General features: G+C 39.9%; 1 protein-coding gene across 1 annotated transcript in view; it reads right to left on the bottom strand.

The window, feature by feature from the left end:
• LOC124805545 (G1/S-specific cyclin-D2-like) overlaps positions 1-11967 on the bottom strand; it is a 180378-nt gene extending 168411 nt beyond the window's left edge. Inside the window, exon 1 of the mRNA XM_047266112.1 lies at positions 11627-11967. Within this exon, the coding sequence (XP_047122068.1) occupies positions 11627-11824 (198 nt within the window). The 5' untranslated portion in view covers positions 11825-11967. The remainder of the gene's footprint in view (positions 1-11626) is intronic.
• Positions 11968-17427: the final 5460 nt, after the last annotated feature.

The following is a 17427-nucleotide window of genomic DNA, read 5'->3' on the forward strand; positions in this document are numbered from 1 at the left end:
CACGTGTCTCAGCAGTGCATTGTCGAAATTTCATGCAAAACCTGCGCAGAAAAATGCACAAAACCCGACCTCAGTTGCTCGAGGCTGGGAATACTCGCCCGCATATCGGCAATACTGTAGCCCGAAAACTGTACGAGTACGGATGGGAAGTGTAGTCGCATCCTCTCTAACGTTCCGACATGAATCCACCAGAATTAGACTTATTCCCGAAGTTGAAAAAACCTATGCATGGACGTCGCTATTTATCTTTGGAAGAGCTTTCTACCACCGTTACCCGAGTCATTCGACCGACAGATTAGCAGAATCTGTGTCCTGGCCGGAATAATACAGCTTCTGAGACGTTGGCATTCAGTCAAAGAGAAGTAAGGAGACTGGGGGGGGGGGGGGGTTAATTAACTACGTGAGCCAATTACGGCGTTTTTTCGACCCCCTTCCCTTTGACCCCATTCCCACGTTGGGAGATTTAGCTCGACAACCTCACCCGGCCACGCCCCCCCCCCCCCCCCCCCCCCCACCCCCGCGGCAGTCACACGTGAGATTATTCAAAATGTGTATTTTTAGTGTAAATTTGTTAATCTTTAATCGACTGCGATGGATTTGTTTTAAAGAAACATAATTTGCTTGCTTATTTTTATTAGAATCTAGTTAAGACTAGTCTTCAAGACAGAACGTAGTCTAGAATCACAGCGAGAAAACTGAGCAATAAAATACTTAAAATCGAACGGCTACTACGCTACTTAGTAGCGTCCGCATAGCCGCTATAAATATTATTGTGTAGGATTCAGCAGTATATTAGTGGAGAAACAGGTGCTGCATGAGACGAAGAATAGGAAGGCATGTGGAATTGATGATTTGCCAGCAGGATTGTAGCAGAGTCTGGGAAACAAGGCAAGAAAAGAAATACTCTACCTCTGTAACGAGATATATGACAAAGGGGAATGGCCTGAGGACTTCCTTGCAACAGTTATCATACCAATAGAGAAAAAGAGAAACACTAAAAAATGTGAAGAGCTTAGGAGCATCAGTCTAATTACTCATGCAGCTAAAAGTCTTGCTGAGAATGTTGAATAGAAGGCTATATGGTAAGCTGGATAGAGGGATTGCAGAGGAGCAGTTCGGATTTAGAAGAGGAAAAGGAACAAGAGATGCCATTGGCCTGTTAAGAACTATATGGAAAGATATGGAAAAAGGTAGAGAAATCTTTGCTGTTTCTATAGATTTAGAAAAGGCTTTTGACAGAGATCAGTGCAACAAGCTGATGGATATTTTGAAGAGGAAAGGAGTAGACTGGAAAGAGAGACGAGTGATAAAGAATCTATATTTACACCAGAAAGGAAGGATAAGGATTGGAAATGAAATGTCAGAAGGAAGCAGCATTGGACAAAGTGTTAGACAAGGTTGTTAACTTTCCCCACTGTTGTTTAACGCATACCCTGAAGAAATTATTGCGAAAGGGTTAAATGGGAAAAGAGGAATATGTATTGGTGGAAAGAGAATTGAATGTATAAGATTTGCTGATGACATGGTATTAGTGGCAGAAAGTGAGCCGACAGTGAATAACATGCTGAAAGATCTGAATGAAGCTTGTGTGGAATATGGGATGCAAATAAACACGGCTAAAACAAAGAGTATGGTCATCAGTACAAGACTCTGTCCAATATTAAAATAGGACAATCTACCATTAGCCAAGTAAGTGTATTTAAATATCTTGGAAGCACAATAACTGAAGACTTGAGACGTCACCAGGAGATGAAAACTCGAATTGCCATAGCGAAGGGGGCATTCAACAGTAAGAGGAGACTTATGTGGCAAATTAGATAAAGGTCTAAGGAAAAGGCTAGGCAAATGTTTTGTCTGGAGCGTAGCACTATATGGGTCAGAAACATGGACGCTGAGACGAGAGGATGCAAAAAGGTTAGAAGCATTTCAGATGTGGATGTGGAGGGGAATGAAGAGAATAAGCTGGATGGAAAGAGTGAGCGATGAAAGAGTATTGGAAAGGGTTGGTGAGAGAAGATGTCTGCTGAAAGTTGTAAGCAAAAGGAAAAAGAACTGGTTGGGACATTCACTGAGAAGGGAGTGCTTGCTAGCAGATGCTTTGGAAGGATTGGTTTGTGGGAGAAGACTGAGAGAAAAAGGGGATACAAGGTGATAGACGACATAAAGGGAAGAGGAAATTACGCAGATGTGAAGAGGATGGCAGAAGACCGGACAGCATGGAAAACTACCATGTGAAAACCTGCCTTTCGGCAGAACACTGATGATGATGATACATAAATTCTAAGTTGTATGGTACACATTGTAGAAATTGATAGTGCTTACCTCAGAAGAAGAAAAAAAAAGCAGTAACAAAGAAAATTTTACTTTAGTATGGCGAAAAGATGAAAGTGGTCCACCTATCTCACTCGTTGCCAAATTCCCTTCTATTGTGGAGTGTCCAATTGTTGTTGCCAACCAATTGAGTACCAAAACACTGAATATCCTTAATTTTTTCTCAAATAATGTATGTGGCTCTAGATACAAGATGACCCTAGGTACACTGGTTCAAAATGGTTCAAATAACTCTAAGCACTATGGGAATTAACATCTGAATTCATCGGTCCCCTAGACTTAGAACTACTTAAACCTAACTAACCTAAGGACATCACATACATCCATGCCCAAGGCAGGATGCGAACCTGCGACCGTAGCAGCAGCGCGGTTCTGGACTGAAGCGCCTAGAACCGCTCTGCCACAGCGGCCGGCTGGTACACTGGTCTCCCGTATTTGGATATCCAACTTCCGTAGTCTTGCCAATAAACAGAACCACCCGGAGACGCTTCTGATATCCTCTCAATGATTCACGATGCCTTTTGCTAAAGGCTGCGAATACCCTGCGTGAGACTAGCACAGTTTGGCCTCAATCAAAAAACACTATCCGCCAAAACTGTCTGCTCCAGTCAGGGTAACAGTTGCCAATATATTACATGCCACCATCAAGGCACTCATTTCAATAAATTAATGCATTAATCCCACTTGCACAAAAATTGAAATTCTGCGTCAAATAAATAAATAAATCGTCCGCCGTTGGAAAATGATCCGAAAGAACTTGAAAACTGATGCCCTCTTTATGCATTATGTGGCGACTAATTGGTGCACAAGTTTTTCGTACTATATCGCCCACAGTGTGTCCTCGTTCTACTCAGCACACTCTTGCGTTATTAAAGCTTTCATGGCATGATTCGTGGCTGCTTGGCAATCTATAGCATGTAAACACTCATTTTTCATATAATCCAGCTGTATTTTATCGCGCAAAAACAGCTTCATTCTACGTAGTTTACTCCTATGCAAGATGAAAGCAGAGCTGACCATTTGCAGCGTAGTCGACAGTATCGATTGCGGACCTCTGGTACAGAGCCGAGTGGAGGGTCTGAATCAGAGGCTCAGACGGTTCTGCGACCGTGTAGGCTGCAGATTCCTCGACTTGCGCCAAAGGGTGGTTGAGTTTCGGGTTCCGCTCAATAGGTCAGGTGTCCACTCTACGCAAGAGGCGGCTACACGGGTAGCAGGGGCTGTGTGGCGTAGACTGGACGGTGTTTTAGGTTAGAGGGTCTCGGGAAAATAGAAGAAGGGCTTCAGTTCAAATGGCTCTGAGCACTATGGGACTTAACTTCTGAGGCCATCAGTCCCCTAGAACTTAGAACTACTTAAATCCAACTAACCTAAGGACACCACACACATCCATGCCCGAGACAGGATTGGGACCTGCGACCGTATCGGTCGCGCGGTTCCAGACTGTAGCACCTAGAACCGCTCGGTCACTCCGGCCGGCAAGGACTTCAGTCACAAAGGGTGCAGACTGAACACAGGAAGAACGTAGATACAGGAACCATTGGTGTAACAGTTGTAAACTGACGTAGCTGTGTTGGGAAAGTACCATAGCTCCAAGCGCTAATAGAAAGCACTGATGCTCAAATCGTTATAGACGCTAAAAGTTGGCGAAAGCAGGATATAAGCTCAGCCGAAATTTTTAGCTAAGAAACTAACGATGTTCCGAAAGGATAGAGTAAATACAGTTGGCGATGGCGTGTTTGTTGCTGTTAGAAGTAGTTTAACTTGTCGCGAAATTGAAGGAGATACTTCCTGTGAGTTAATATGGGCAGAGGTCATTGGGAATAAAATAATAACTGGATCCTTTTACCGACCTCCCAATTCAGAAGATACAGTTGCTGAAAGGTTCAAAGGAAACACGCACCCGACTCATTCGATAATAGTTGGTGGTGACTTTAATTTACCCTCGATATGTTCTATTGGTTATGAACTGTAGATTAAAACTGCAGAAACTGCAAAAAGGTGAGAATTTAAGGAGATGGGACCTGGATAAATTGAAAGAACCAGAGGTTTTACAGAGTTTCAGGGAGAGCATAAGGTAACAACTGACAGGAATGGGGGAAAGAAATACAGTAGAAGAAGAATGGGTAACTTTGAGGGAAGAAATATTGAAGGCAGCAGAGGATCAAACAGGTAAAAAGACGAGGGCTAGTAGAAATCCTTGGGTAACAGAAGAAATATTGAATTTAATTGATGAAAGGAGAAAATATAAAAATGCAGTAAATGAAGCAGGCAAAAAGTAATACAAACGTCTCAAAAATGAGATCGACAGGAAATGCAAAATGGCTAAGCAGGGATGGCTAGAGGACAAATGTAAGGATGTAGAGGCTTATCTCACTAGGGGTAAGATAGATACTGCCTACAGGAAAATTAAACAGACCTTTGGCGAAAGGAGAACCACTTGCATGAATATCAAGAGCTTTGATGGAAACCCAGTTCTAAGCAAAGAAGGGAAAGCAGAAAAGTGGAAGGAGTATATAGAGGGTCTATACAAGAGCGATATACTTGACGACAATATTATGGAAATGGAAGAGGATGTAGATGACGATGAAATGGGAGATATGATACTGTGTGAAGAGTTTGACAGAGCACTGAAAGACCTGAGTCGAAACATGGCCCCCGGAGTAGACAACATTCCATTAGAACTACTGACAGCCTTGGGAGAGCCAATCCTGACAAAACTCTACCATCTGGTGAGCAAGATGTATGAGACAGGCGAAATATCCTCAGACTTCAAGAAGAATATAATAATTCCAATCTCAAAGAAAGCAGGTGTTGACAGATGTGAAAGTTACCGAACTATCGGTTTAATAAGTCACAGCTGCAAAATACTAACGCGAATTCTTTACAGACGAATGGAAAAACTGATAGAAGCCGACCTCGGGGAAGATCAGTTTGGATTCCGTAGAAATGTTGGAACACGTGAGGCAATACTGACCCTACGACTTATCTTAGAAGAAAGATTAAGGAAAGGCAAACCTACGTTTCTAGCTTTTGTAGACTTAGAGAAAGCTTTTGACAATGCTGACTGGAATACTCTCTTTCAGATTCTGAAGGTGGCAGGGGTAAAATACAGTGAGCGAAAGGCTATTTACAATTTGTACAGAAACCAAATGGCAGTTATAAGAATCGAGGGACATGAAAGGGAAGCATTGGTTGGGAAGGGAGTGAGACAGGGTTGTAGCCTATCCCCGATGTTATTCAATCTGTATATTGAGCAAGCAATAAAGAAAACAAAAGAAAAGTTCGGAGTAGGAATTAAAATCCATGGAGAAGAAATAAAAACTTTGAGGTTCGCCGATGACATTGTAATTCTGCCAGAGACAGCAAAGGACTTGGAAGAACAGTTGAATGGAATGGACAGTGTCTTGAAAGGAGGATATAAGATGAACATCAACAAAAGCAAAACGAGGATAATGGAATGTAGTCGAATTAAGTCGGGTGATGCTGATGGAATTAGATTAGGAAATGAGACACTTAAAGTAGTAAAGGAGTTTTGCTATTTAGGGAGTAAAATAACTGATGATGGCCGAAGTAGAGAGAATATAAAATGTAGACTGGCAAAGGCAAGGAAAGCGTTTCTGAAGAAGAAAAATTTGTTAACATCGAGTATAGATTTAAGTGTCAGGAAGTCGTTTCTGAAAGTATTTGTATGGAGTGTGGCCATGTATGGAAGTGAAACGTGGACGATAAATAGTTTAGACAAGAAGAGAATGGAATAGAAGCTTTTAAATAGTTTAGACAAGAAGAGAATGGAATAGAAGCTTTCGAAATGTGGTGCTACAGAAGATTGCTGAAGATTAGATGGGTAGATCACATAACTAATGAGGAAGTATTGAATAGAATTGGGGAGAAGAGGAGCTTGTGGCACAACTTGACTAGAAAAAGGGATCGGTTGGTAGGACATGTTCTGAGAAATCGAGGGATCACCAATTTAGTATTGGAGGGCAGCGTGGAGGGTAAAAATCGTAGAGGGAGACCAAGAGATGAATACACTAAGCAGATTCAGAAGCATGTAGGCTGCAGTAGGTACTGGGAGATGAAGAAGCTTGCACAGGATATATTAGCATGGAGAGCTGCATCAAACCAGTCCCAGGACTGAAGACAACAACAACAACATGTTCTACATCTACATGGATACTCTGCAAATCACATTTAAGTGCCTGGCAGAGGGTTCATCGAACCATCTTCACAATTCTCTATTACTCCGATCTCTCATAGCGCGCGTTAAGAATGAACACCTATATCTTTCTGAACGAACTCTGATTTCCCTTATTTTATCGTGGTGATCGTTCCTCCCTATGTAGGTCCGTGTCAGCAAAATATTTTCGCATTCGGAGGAGAAAGTTGGTGATTGGAATTTCGTGAGAAGATACCGTCACAACGAAAAACGCCTTTCTTTTAATGATTTCGAGCCCAAATCCTGTATCATTTCTGTGACACTCTCTCCAATATTTCGCTATAATACAAAACGTGCAGCCTGTCCTTGGACTTTTTCGATGTACTCCGTCAGTCCTATATGGTAAGGATCCCACACCGCGCAGCAGTATTCTAAGAGAGGACGGACAAGCGTAGTGTAGGCAGTCTCCGTAGTAGGTCTGTTACATTTTCTAACAATAAGTGTCCTGCCAATAAAACGCAGTCTTTGGTTACCCTTCCCTACAACATTTTCTATGTGTGCTTTCCAATTTAAGTTGTTCGTAATTGTAATACCTAGGTATTTAGCTGAATTTACAGCTTTTAGATTAGACTGATTTATCGTGTAACCGAAGTTTAACGAGTACCATTTAGCACTCACGTGGCTGACTTCACAGTTTTCGTTATTTAGGGTCAACTGCCACTTTATGCACCATTCATATATTTTTTCTAAATATTTTGCTATTTTGCAGTTTGTTTTGATCTACTGATGACATTTTTAGTCGATAAACGACAGCGTCATATGCAAACAACAGAAGACGGCTGCTCAGATTGTCTCCCAAATCGTTTATATAGATGAGGAACAGGGCGCAAATACATGCTTAATCCCGGAGGTACGCATAAAATATCATCCTACATTGTACTAAACGCATTCTCTGAAAATTATTTCGAGCAGTTAGTTCATGAGCCCACGCGAATAATAAATAAACTGTTGTGAAAACACACTTGACCTCTTAGCAACAAATAATCCTGAGTTAATAACGAGCTTCAAAACCGATTCAGGCAGGGTAGTCGTAGCAGGATTGAATATTGTAATCCCCAAAGCCTCGAAAAATAAGGGAAAAATACACCTATTCAAAAAAGCAGATAAAAATTCACTTGACGCCTTCCTGAGAGAGAATCTCCACTCATTCCAAATTAATAATACAAGTGTACACCAGATGTGACTTGAATTCAAAGAAATAGTATCGGCAGCAATTGAGAGATTTATACTAAATAAATTAACAAACGATGGAGCTGATCCTCTTTGGTACACAAAACGGGTTAGAACACTTGAAGAAACAACGAAACAAATATGCCAAATTTAAACAGACGCAAAATCCCCAAGATTGGCGATCTTTTACAGAAGCTCGAAATTCAGCGCGGACTTCAATGCGAGATGCTTATAACAGTTTCCACAACGAAACTTTGTCTCGAAACCTGGCAGAAAATCTAAAGCGATTCTGGTCGTAGGCTAATTATGTTAGCGGCAAGAAACAATCAATGGCTTCTCTGCGCGATAGCAATGGAGATATTATCGAAGGCAGTGCTGCCAAAGCAGATTTACTAAACACCGCCTTCCGAAATGCCTTCACGAAAGATGACGAAGTAAATATTCCAGAATTCGAATCGAGAACAGCTGCCAACATCAGTAACGTAGAAATAAATATCCTCAGAGTAGTGAAGCAACTTAGATCACTTAATAAAAGCAAGTCTTCTAGTCCAGACTGTATACCAATTAGGTTCCTTTCGGAGTATGCTGATGCATTAGCCCCATACTTAACAATCACATACAACCGTTTGCTGGACGAAAGATCCGTACCCAAAGACTGGAAACTTGCACAGGTCACACCAATATTCAAGAAAGATAGTACGAGTAATCCACTAAATTACAGGTCCATGTCGTTAACGTCGATATGCAGCAGGATTTTGGAACAAATGTTGTGTCAGAACATTAGGAATTACCTCGGAGAAAACGGTCTCTTGACACACAGTCAACATGGGTTCAGAAAACTACGTTCTGTGAAACCCAACTAGCTCTTTATTCGCATGATGTGTTGAGTGCTACTGGCAAGGGATTTCAGGTCGATTCCGTACTTCTGGATTTCCCGAAGGCTTTTGACACTGTACCACACAAGCGGCTCGTAGTGAAATTGCGTGCTTATGGAATATAGTCTCAGTTATTTGACTGGATTTGTAATTTCCTGTCAGAGAGGTCACAGTTCGTAGTAACTGACGGAAAGTCATCGAGTAAAACAGAAGTGATTTCTGGTGTTCCCCAATGTAGTGTTATAGCCCTTTGCTGTGCCTTATCTGTATAAACGATTTGGGAGACAATCAGAGCAGCCGTCTTCGGTTGTTTGCTGATGACGCTGACGTTTATCGACTAATGTCATCAGTAGATCAAAACAAACTACAAAATATTTAGAAAAAATATCTGAATGGTGCATAATGTGGCAGTTGACCCTAAATAACGAAAATAGGGAAGTCAGCCACATGAGTGCTAAAAGGAACTCAAACTTCGGTTACACGATAAATCAGTCTAATCTAAAAGCTGTAAATTCAGCTAAATACCTAGGTATTACAATTACGAACAACTTAAATTGGAAGGAACACATAGAAAATGTTGTGGGGATGGCTAATCAAAGACTGCGTTTTATTGGCAGGACACTTATTGTTAGAAAATGTAACAGACCTACTACGGAGACTGCCTACACTACTCTTGTCCGTCCTCTTTTAGATTACTGTTGCGCAGTGTGAGATCCTTATCAGATAGGACTGACTGAGTACATCGAAAAAGTTCAAAGAAAGGCAGCACGTTTTGTATTATCGCGAAATATGGGAGAGAGTGTCACAGAAATGATACAGGATTTGGGATGGACCTCATTAAAAGAAAGGCGTTTTTCGTTGCGACGGAATTTTCTCACGAAATTCCAATCACCAACTTTCTCCTCAGAAAGCGAAAATATTTTGTTGGCAGCGACCTATATAGTGCGGAACGATCACCACGATAAAATAAGGGAAATAACAGCTCGTACGGAAAGATATAGGCGTTCATTCTTTCCGCGCGCTATGCGAGATTGGAATAATAGAAAATTGTGAAGGTGGTTCTATGAACCCTCTGCCAGGCACTTAAATGTGATTTGCAGAGTATCCATGTAGATGTACATACCCATCCAATCATGAAGCCGTCATACTCCATTACTTTCTGTACCGTATTTGTTAATTTTAATGCACAAGCGAAGCAAGCAAAAATACAATAATTATAAAATAAAAACTAAGATCATGCATGGACAAGCATAGCACAGTTCTAAATTGACGTACTGTAATCACACTAGTTTTAGCACATCGCAAGGCATACACATGCTTTAGTACGGCTTTAGAGTCACAGTTTCTCTACCTACAGCTCACAGTACATGAAGAGTTCTCGATAAATGATTTCTTCCCGACATTTATCAGGTTTCATTTTCCATGTTCGGTACATGATCTGTTGAAGAAGCGGAACTTGCGTATCATGTTCAGAAGTCGCCAATAACTCTATCGCAATTTGAATTTTGATATGTTGCGCGAGTTTTTACCCATGCCTAAACACGCAAGGTGGGTATTCAAAAGTTACGTACTGGACACCCCCACCCCCCTTTCATCCCCGTTTTGCATTGGTCAATATTGCGAGGATGTAAACAACAGGTTTCGCTACCGGTTTTAAAGGCGAAGGAGGGGCTGCCAAGAAAACCTAAAATGTAAGACTGCATAAGGATACCATAACTAAAACCAATATTAGCACGTAACCACTAATTAAAAACATTTATCATACTGAAGAATGATGTGGCTGACTTGCTAGGCACTGCAAATTTTCCATAAATTAATAAAAAGAAACTGACCAAGAAGGGGTTGTTCCAATAGAATATTTGTTTATGTTTGTGTTCGGAGTTCTAAGCGATGTTGCGAGATCCGATTAACTTCTCAATGTAAATGAGCACATGTTGAGAAATAAACACGAAAATCCTAAAATCATTTGGGTGCGAAAAGCTGACACCGAATCTATGAATACTACGCATTCACTAAATAGCGCATGTGTCTGGATTCTCGATGTATGGCTGTAACTAACCAATAACCTGTATGTTGCAGAATATTTTATTGTTTTAGAATACACTGTAACGAGATAAGTACTCAGCATAGATTATGAACCAGCTCGACTTACGCGCACAGGCTATTGTTGCTTATCGTGTGATAACGCGTGACAATCTCAGTTGTTGCAAGCCTTCCACGCAGCGAGCATTCCTCGGCACGATGGTGATATTAGAAATCCCTGTTTCTCGAAGAATTTGTATCCGAATAATAAAAAAGGAGAATTTAAGAAAGTTCTCCGAAAAATTCTTTAACTGACGTGCATTAATGTGAAGAACAAAACGATTAAGCCTCGTTTACACAAACAGTATTCAATTGCCAGCACTGAACAATTCCCCAAGACTGCTGTATACTTGTCTCACATTATACGGCCAAAGTTCCACCACTATGGACACACAACAAGTTCTTCCAGAATGCGAAAACGATATTACCGCTTGTAACTAGCATGATTTGTGGGGGACGTTATTCGACAACAAATCATCAATAGTCGAGAGCATTGAAAGATTTCAAGGAGTAATCTATTTTTGACTAAATTGCCAAATTTTGCTATGTTTACCATAATTACACTGCAGACGATGGACAGTTGTCATTTGGCAACTAACAACGCAACGCAATTTTAAGACAAAAATAATATCAATAAATTATCTTTTACCCCTTTTAATAAAGCGGTAAGGTCATCGTGAAAGAGTTTAATTAAATTATTTAACATTTCAGCAGGGTCATTGTGGGAGCCTAGCAATAAAACAAAATCTCAATCCACAGACACACATAGAATATGTAAATAAAGCCACAGGAAGTGCGACACGGCTGTTGCACACAACACACACTGCATTCTTGAACTAAAGACTGGAGGTATCCCTGTAATGACTGTAGAAAGAGACTGATTACTTAATTAAAAAAAAAAAAACGTAAAAGCAATTAACTAAAATGCAATAATCCATAGTGTACTCACTTCCATCATCCAAGTAGCCACAATTTTCCTCATGAAGGGTTTAATATCTTTCTGGATCTTGACGAAATAATTTATTGGCGGAATGCTGTTCTTTTCTTCTTCTAAAAGATTTTTGAAAACGCGTGAATCGTCGTAAATGACGCTGTCCCTTTCCGCACGTTGGTCGTCCTCGAGACGTTCTACACACAGCAAATTCATGACCCTACACACACCTGTAGAAATAAGTTTGTACTCTTCGAGTAAAATATTAACACAAGTAATTATGTGGCTGTCACTTCTACCACAGGAACAATTAGCAACTCAACACAAACTTCTTCCTGCCGCACTTGTGTTCCCTCTGCCTCCACACAACTGACTGTCAACAATTCCACTGCATCTCTGGGATTACTGGTTCAGCGGAAAGCCGGCTGAATGTGATGGCATCTAGCGAGTAGTGGTGGAATTAACGCGCGTGCTGCCGTGAGTCGAGCGGCTGACAGGCGGACAACGGAGACGGAGAGTGTACAAAGTATATAAAGGGGAGCATGAAATGTTTATGCTTGAAATCAAGAAGAGACCTAAAGATCTGAACGAGCAACTTGTCAGTGCATTTTGTTGACAAACTTAGATCTATTATTATAAAAAACTTTGTGTGTACCGTATTCTTACTTGTAATGTACGTACCATACCCTTTCCCGAACAATACGTCCACATGACCTCTTCTAGTGTGTAGGTGCCTGAATACACTGCTTGGTAAGAGGTTGACACGATATTGTTTATTAGATACGTTACTAGGGACGTAAAATGTTAACGGTAATGAGAGAAAGATCAAATGCCTCTCAAAAATCAAATAGCTAATATAATACTACAAGACATGCCTAAAAGGGCAGTACCGTTAGTTTTTGACTTTCCACATTCCAACAGTTTCACTTCGCGTAACACCAATTGATGAGGCCACCTGTCAGAGTTTAGTGGACGGGAGTCGACTGCAGCTGGAGGAAACATGCAGCAGATCTCAACAATGAATGTGACTAAGTCAGTGGTAAATTCAAGTAGAAAAGAAGGTTCTGCTGTTATATGTTTATCACGGTAGAGATGGTTAATAGTTGCAGGAAGTGTTGGGGAGTGAATACCATGTCACCAGCATGTAAGATTGGTTCAGATGACGGGCAACATTCGTTTATTTATTCGTTCTTAGACCATTCAGCACAACAGTATCGGAAATGTTTGCCACATTACAGGAATAATAAATACATATACAAAGTAGGTAGCATAGGACAGGAAATCAGCAATGACCTTCTTGAGGAACCCAGCCCAGCATTTCTCTTAACAGTGTGGGAAAACATGGAAAACTCAAGTCAGTATGGCCAGATTTCAGGGCGGGGGGGGGGGGGGGGGGGGGGTGAAGTCATGAATCCCGCTCTTGCCAAACGTGAGTCCAGTGCATTAACAATGGCTTATACACTTTGTCCGTCCTTGGTTTGGAAAGAATACGACATATACTTAGTCCAAATAGAGATTATAAAATGTGCAAGAAGCATTATCAGTAATATAGAAGCTAACATATTCGTTTACACTGTAGAAACACTTCTCAGCAAGAAATTATTATCTCGGTTCTAAAAGTAATTTCCTTCTTCAACCTTTTTAATTATGATGGCAATGCATTATAAGGAATGACACCAAACTGGCTTGCATTTTTTTGAGTGTGAGTTGTTTTTGCCTGCTCTACGTGAAGGACCCTCAGTTCTGGGTGTAGTGAGCACTATTATTTTGAAGGACTCCAGGTCTTGTCATCAACACACATTTGTATATGTAGAGGAAGCACACAGTAAACTCACACAGATTTCTAAATATGGACTTGCAGTGTGCCCTTGTGGAGCTATGTGAGAAAATTTGAGTAGGTCGTATCTGTACCAGCTACATAAAAATTTCATTTAATTGAATGTTAGTTTTACTCCAAAAACTGTTCCATAAGCTACAAGGGACCACACTAAGCCCTTTTAGCATCTTTGAGGAGCACACTTTGGAAGTGATCCTCAGAGCAAAATATACAGAACTGAGTTTCTGAGAGACTTTTGTTACACGGTCTTTCCAGTTTAAGTTGTGTTCCACATGCGCTGCTAAAAGTTTTGCGCACCATATCATTTCTAGCTTATTTCTGCTTGGTAACAATTGGAGATCTTGGTATTGATTCATTTTTTCCAACTAGAATGTAATCTGTTTTCTTCTCTTTAAAGGTCAGCCTGTTGGCATTGAACCATGGGTGCAAGGACTTGAGGACTTGATCAGTTGTTGTAGACAGCGATTCCTTAACATCACACATTATTACACTAGAGTCATCTGCAAACATGATGTTAGGTGTAGTTTCTGATGCATATACTTAATTCATATATGTGAGCAACAGAAGGGGGCCTACCACACTACCCTGTGGTGCACTATTTTACCTTTCTTTGCATCAGATAGTAATCTGATTTTATCATTAGAATGAGCTGAAGTCATTTCCACAGTCCACAATCTATTTTTCAAATATGACTGAAACCACTTGTTTCCTATCCCTTTTATTCCCACTGCCTCCAATTTGTCTGAAAGAATTTTGTGACTGATAGTATCAATAGCTTTAGAAAGATCTAAATTAACTCCTACAGCACTATTGTTGTTATCTAATTATTTTGTTTGTGTAATTAATTATTGCTGTTTCTATACTTCTACATGTTTGAAAGCTATGTTAATTGCTATTCAGTAGCTTGCAATTTTTGTTCCATTAACCTCTCAAATACTTAAGAGAATGCTGAGAGGAGAGATATGACTCCTTAATTTTCAGCTTCATGCCTATTAACACTCTTGAATAAAAATAGCACTTCCTTAAGTTTTAATTTGTGGGGGAACACTCCCTAGTGAATGATATAAGGAATGAACAAATAGTTTCCCTCTGAGGGCATTGTGGCAGCATTTATGCAACATAGTGCAACTCCACTGTGGATGTGTAAACACTGACAGGTGGGCATGGGATTAGTGTGGCATTTATGTATTTCCAAGAAGCATGTGGTAAATGCAGAAATGTGAACTATGGCAATGTACAAAATGCATCCAAACTGGACGAATGTGCTATTATTCTTTCCTTCAGTTAATAGGGAGGGCAGAAATAAAAGATGTTCAGAGACAGGCAGAAAATGACTAGATTAGATTAGATTAGTACGTGTTCCATAGATCATGAATATGACACTTTGTAATGATGTGGAACGTGTCAGGTTAATAAAACGTGTCCATACAAGATATTACATTACACAAAATATTACATGACACTTAATATTTTTAATTTTTTTTTGTGGGGGTTGGGAAAATTACCCACTTACTACATCGAAAAATTCATCTAATGAGTAGAGGTAGTTGCCATTAAGAAATTCTTTTAATTTCCTGTTAAAGGCTATATGGCTATCTGTCAGACTTTTGATGCTATTAGGTAAGTGACCAAAGACTTTTGTGGAAGCATAATTTACCCCCTTCTGAGCCAAAGTTAGATATAACCTTGAGTAGTGGAGATCATTCTTTCTCCTAGTGTTGTAGCCATGTACACTGGTATTACTTTTGAATTCATTCCAATTGTTAATAACAAATTACATAAATGAATATATATATTGTGATGCTACAGTGAAGATCTATAGCTCTTTAAATAAGTGTCTGCAGGATGATCTTGGATGAGCTCCAGCAATTATTCTGATTACACACTTTTGTGCAATGAACACTCTTTTACTCTATGATGAGTTACCCCAGAATATGATACCATACGAAAGCAGAGAATGAAAATAGGTGTGGTAAGCTAATTTACTCAGATGTATATTGCCAAAATTTGCAATGACCCTAATAGTATAAGTAACTGAACTCAAACGTTTCAGCAGATCCTCAGTGTGTTTTTTCCAGTTCAACCCCTCATCAATGCATGCACCTAGAAATTTGGAATATTCTACCTTAGCTAACAATTTCTGATCAAAGTCTATATTTATTAATGGTGTCATTCCATTTACTGTGTGGAACTGTATATACTGTGTTTTGTCAAAGTGTAATGAGAGCCCATTTGCAGAGAACCACTAAATGATTTTCTGAAAAACTTCGTTTACAATGTCACCAGTTAATTCGTGTCTGTTGGGTGTGATAGCTATACTTGTATCATTGGCAAAAAGTACCAGCTTTGCATCTTTGTGAATACAGAATGGCAAGTCATTAATATATATTAAGAACAGCAGAGGACCCAAGACCGAACCTTGTGACACCCCATTCTTGATCGTTCCCCAGTTTGAGAAATCACCAGTTTTTTGCATATTATGTGAACTGCTTATTTCAACTTATGTAGAAGTATTCCATGATTTACACAATCAAACGCCTTTGATGGATCACAAAAAATCCCAACCGGTGACTTCCGGTTACTCAGAGCATATAATATTTCATTAGTGAAAGTTATATAGCATTTTCCTCTGAAAAACCTTTCTGGAAACCAAACTGACATTTTGTTAAAACTTTATTTTTCAAGGGTGTGAAGCTACTCTACAATACATTACTTTTTCTAGAATTTTGGATAAGGCAGTCAGAAGAGAGATTGGGTGGTAGTTGTTGACATCAGACAATCACAGTAAAAAAACAGGCAGCCAAAAAGCAAATTTAAATGTACACAGTTAATGCAGACAGCCTCTTACAGAAACTAGGGATATTCAAAAACTGACAGAAAAAATTAAGTTGTAATTCAGCCAATGCACAAAATCAGTTATCCTTATTGCATCAGAATATCCTAGGACTAAGGGGTAAGCCTAATGAGTTGCTTATTTCTGTAGAGGAATTAGAGTTGAGCAAATCAGTTGAAATAATATGCCTCTCTGAACATCATGTGACGACTGGTATAGATATGTTAAATTTTACAGGATTCACGTTAGCTCCTTACTTCTGTAGAGAAAATATGGAGAAAGGAGGAGTTGCCACAATTTTAAGAAACTGTTTTGATTTCAAGAATATTGATATTAATAAATGTTGCACAAAGCCAATTCACTGCCATAAAACTCTGAAAACACCCACTATATGCAGTTCAGAACCTGTAAGAGATTTCCTTCCAGCATATGTATAATGTATGAAGACATGCAGATCAAAGAGGTTCACAATGTTAAATTTCTGGGATTATAACTCGATAATAAATTTAGTTGGGGAGAGCATACCACAGAGTTGCTGAAGCTCCTGAACAAGTCTGTATTTGCAACGAGAATGATGTCAGATGTAGGAGATATAAATACAGTATAAAAAAAACTTGCATACTTTGCTTGCTTTCATTATATTATGTCATAAATGATCATATTCTAGGGTGTCCACCTCGATAACTGAAAGGTCAGTGTGATGGACTGCTGTCCTAAGGGGCCCGGGTTCGATTCCCAGTTGGGTTATGGATTTTCTCTGCTCAGGAACTGAGTGTTGTGTTGTCTTAATCATCATTTCATCCCCATCCGGCGCGCAGGTCGCCTGATGTGGCGTCGAATGTAATACGACCTGCACCAAGGTGGCCAGACCTGCTCCGTAAGAGACCTCCTGGGGTAACCCATCAAACTGAGCAAAAGATTTTAGCACACAAAAGCGTGTAATAAGAATCACTTGTGGTGTAAATTCAAGAACATTATGTAGAAACCCATTCAAGGAACTTTGTATTCTAAACATTGCTTCTCAATATATTTATTCCTAAATGAAACTTCCTGGCAGATTAAAACTGTTAGCTAGACTGCGACTTGAATTCGGGACCTTTTGCCTTTCTCGGGCAAGTGCTCTGCCAACTGAGCTACCCAAGCTACCCA

Source organism: Schistocerca piceifrons, chromosome 7, assembly GCF_021461385.2.
Source record: "Schistocerca piceifrons isolate TAMUIC-IGC-003096 chromosome 7, iqSchPice1.1, whole genome shotgun sequence".
Lineage (NCBI taxonomy): Eukaryota > Metazoa > Arthropoda > Insecta > Orthoptera > Acrididae > Schistocerca > Schistocerca piceifrons.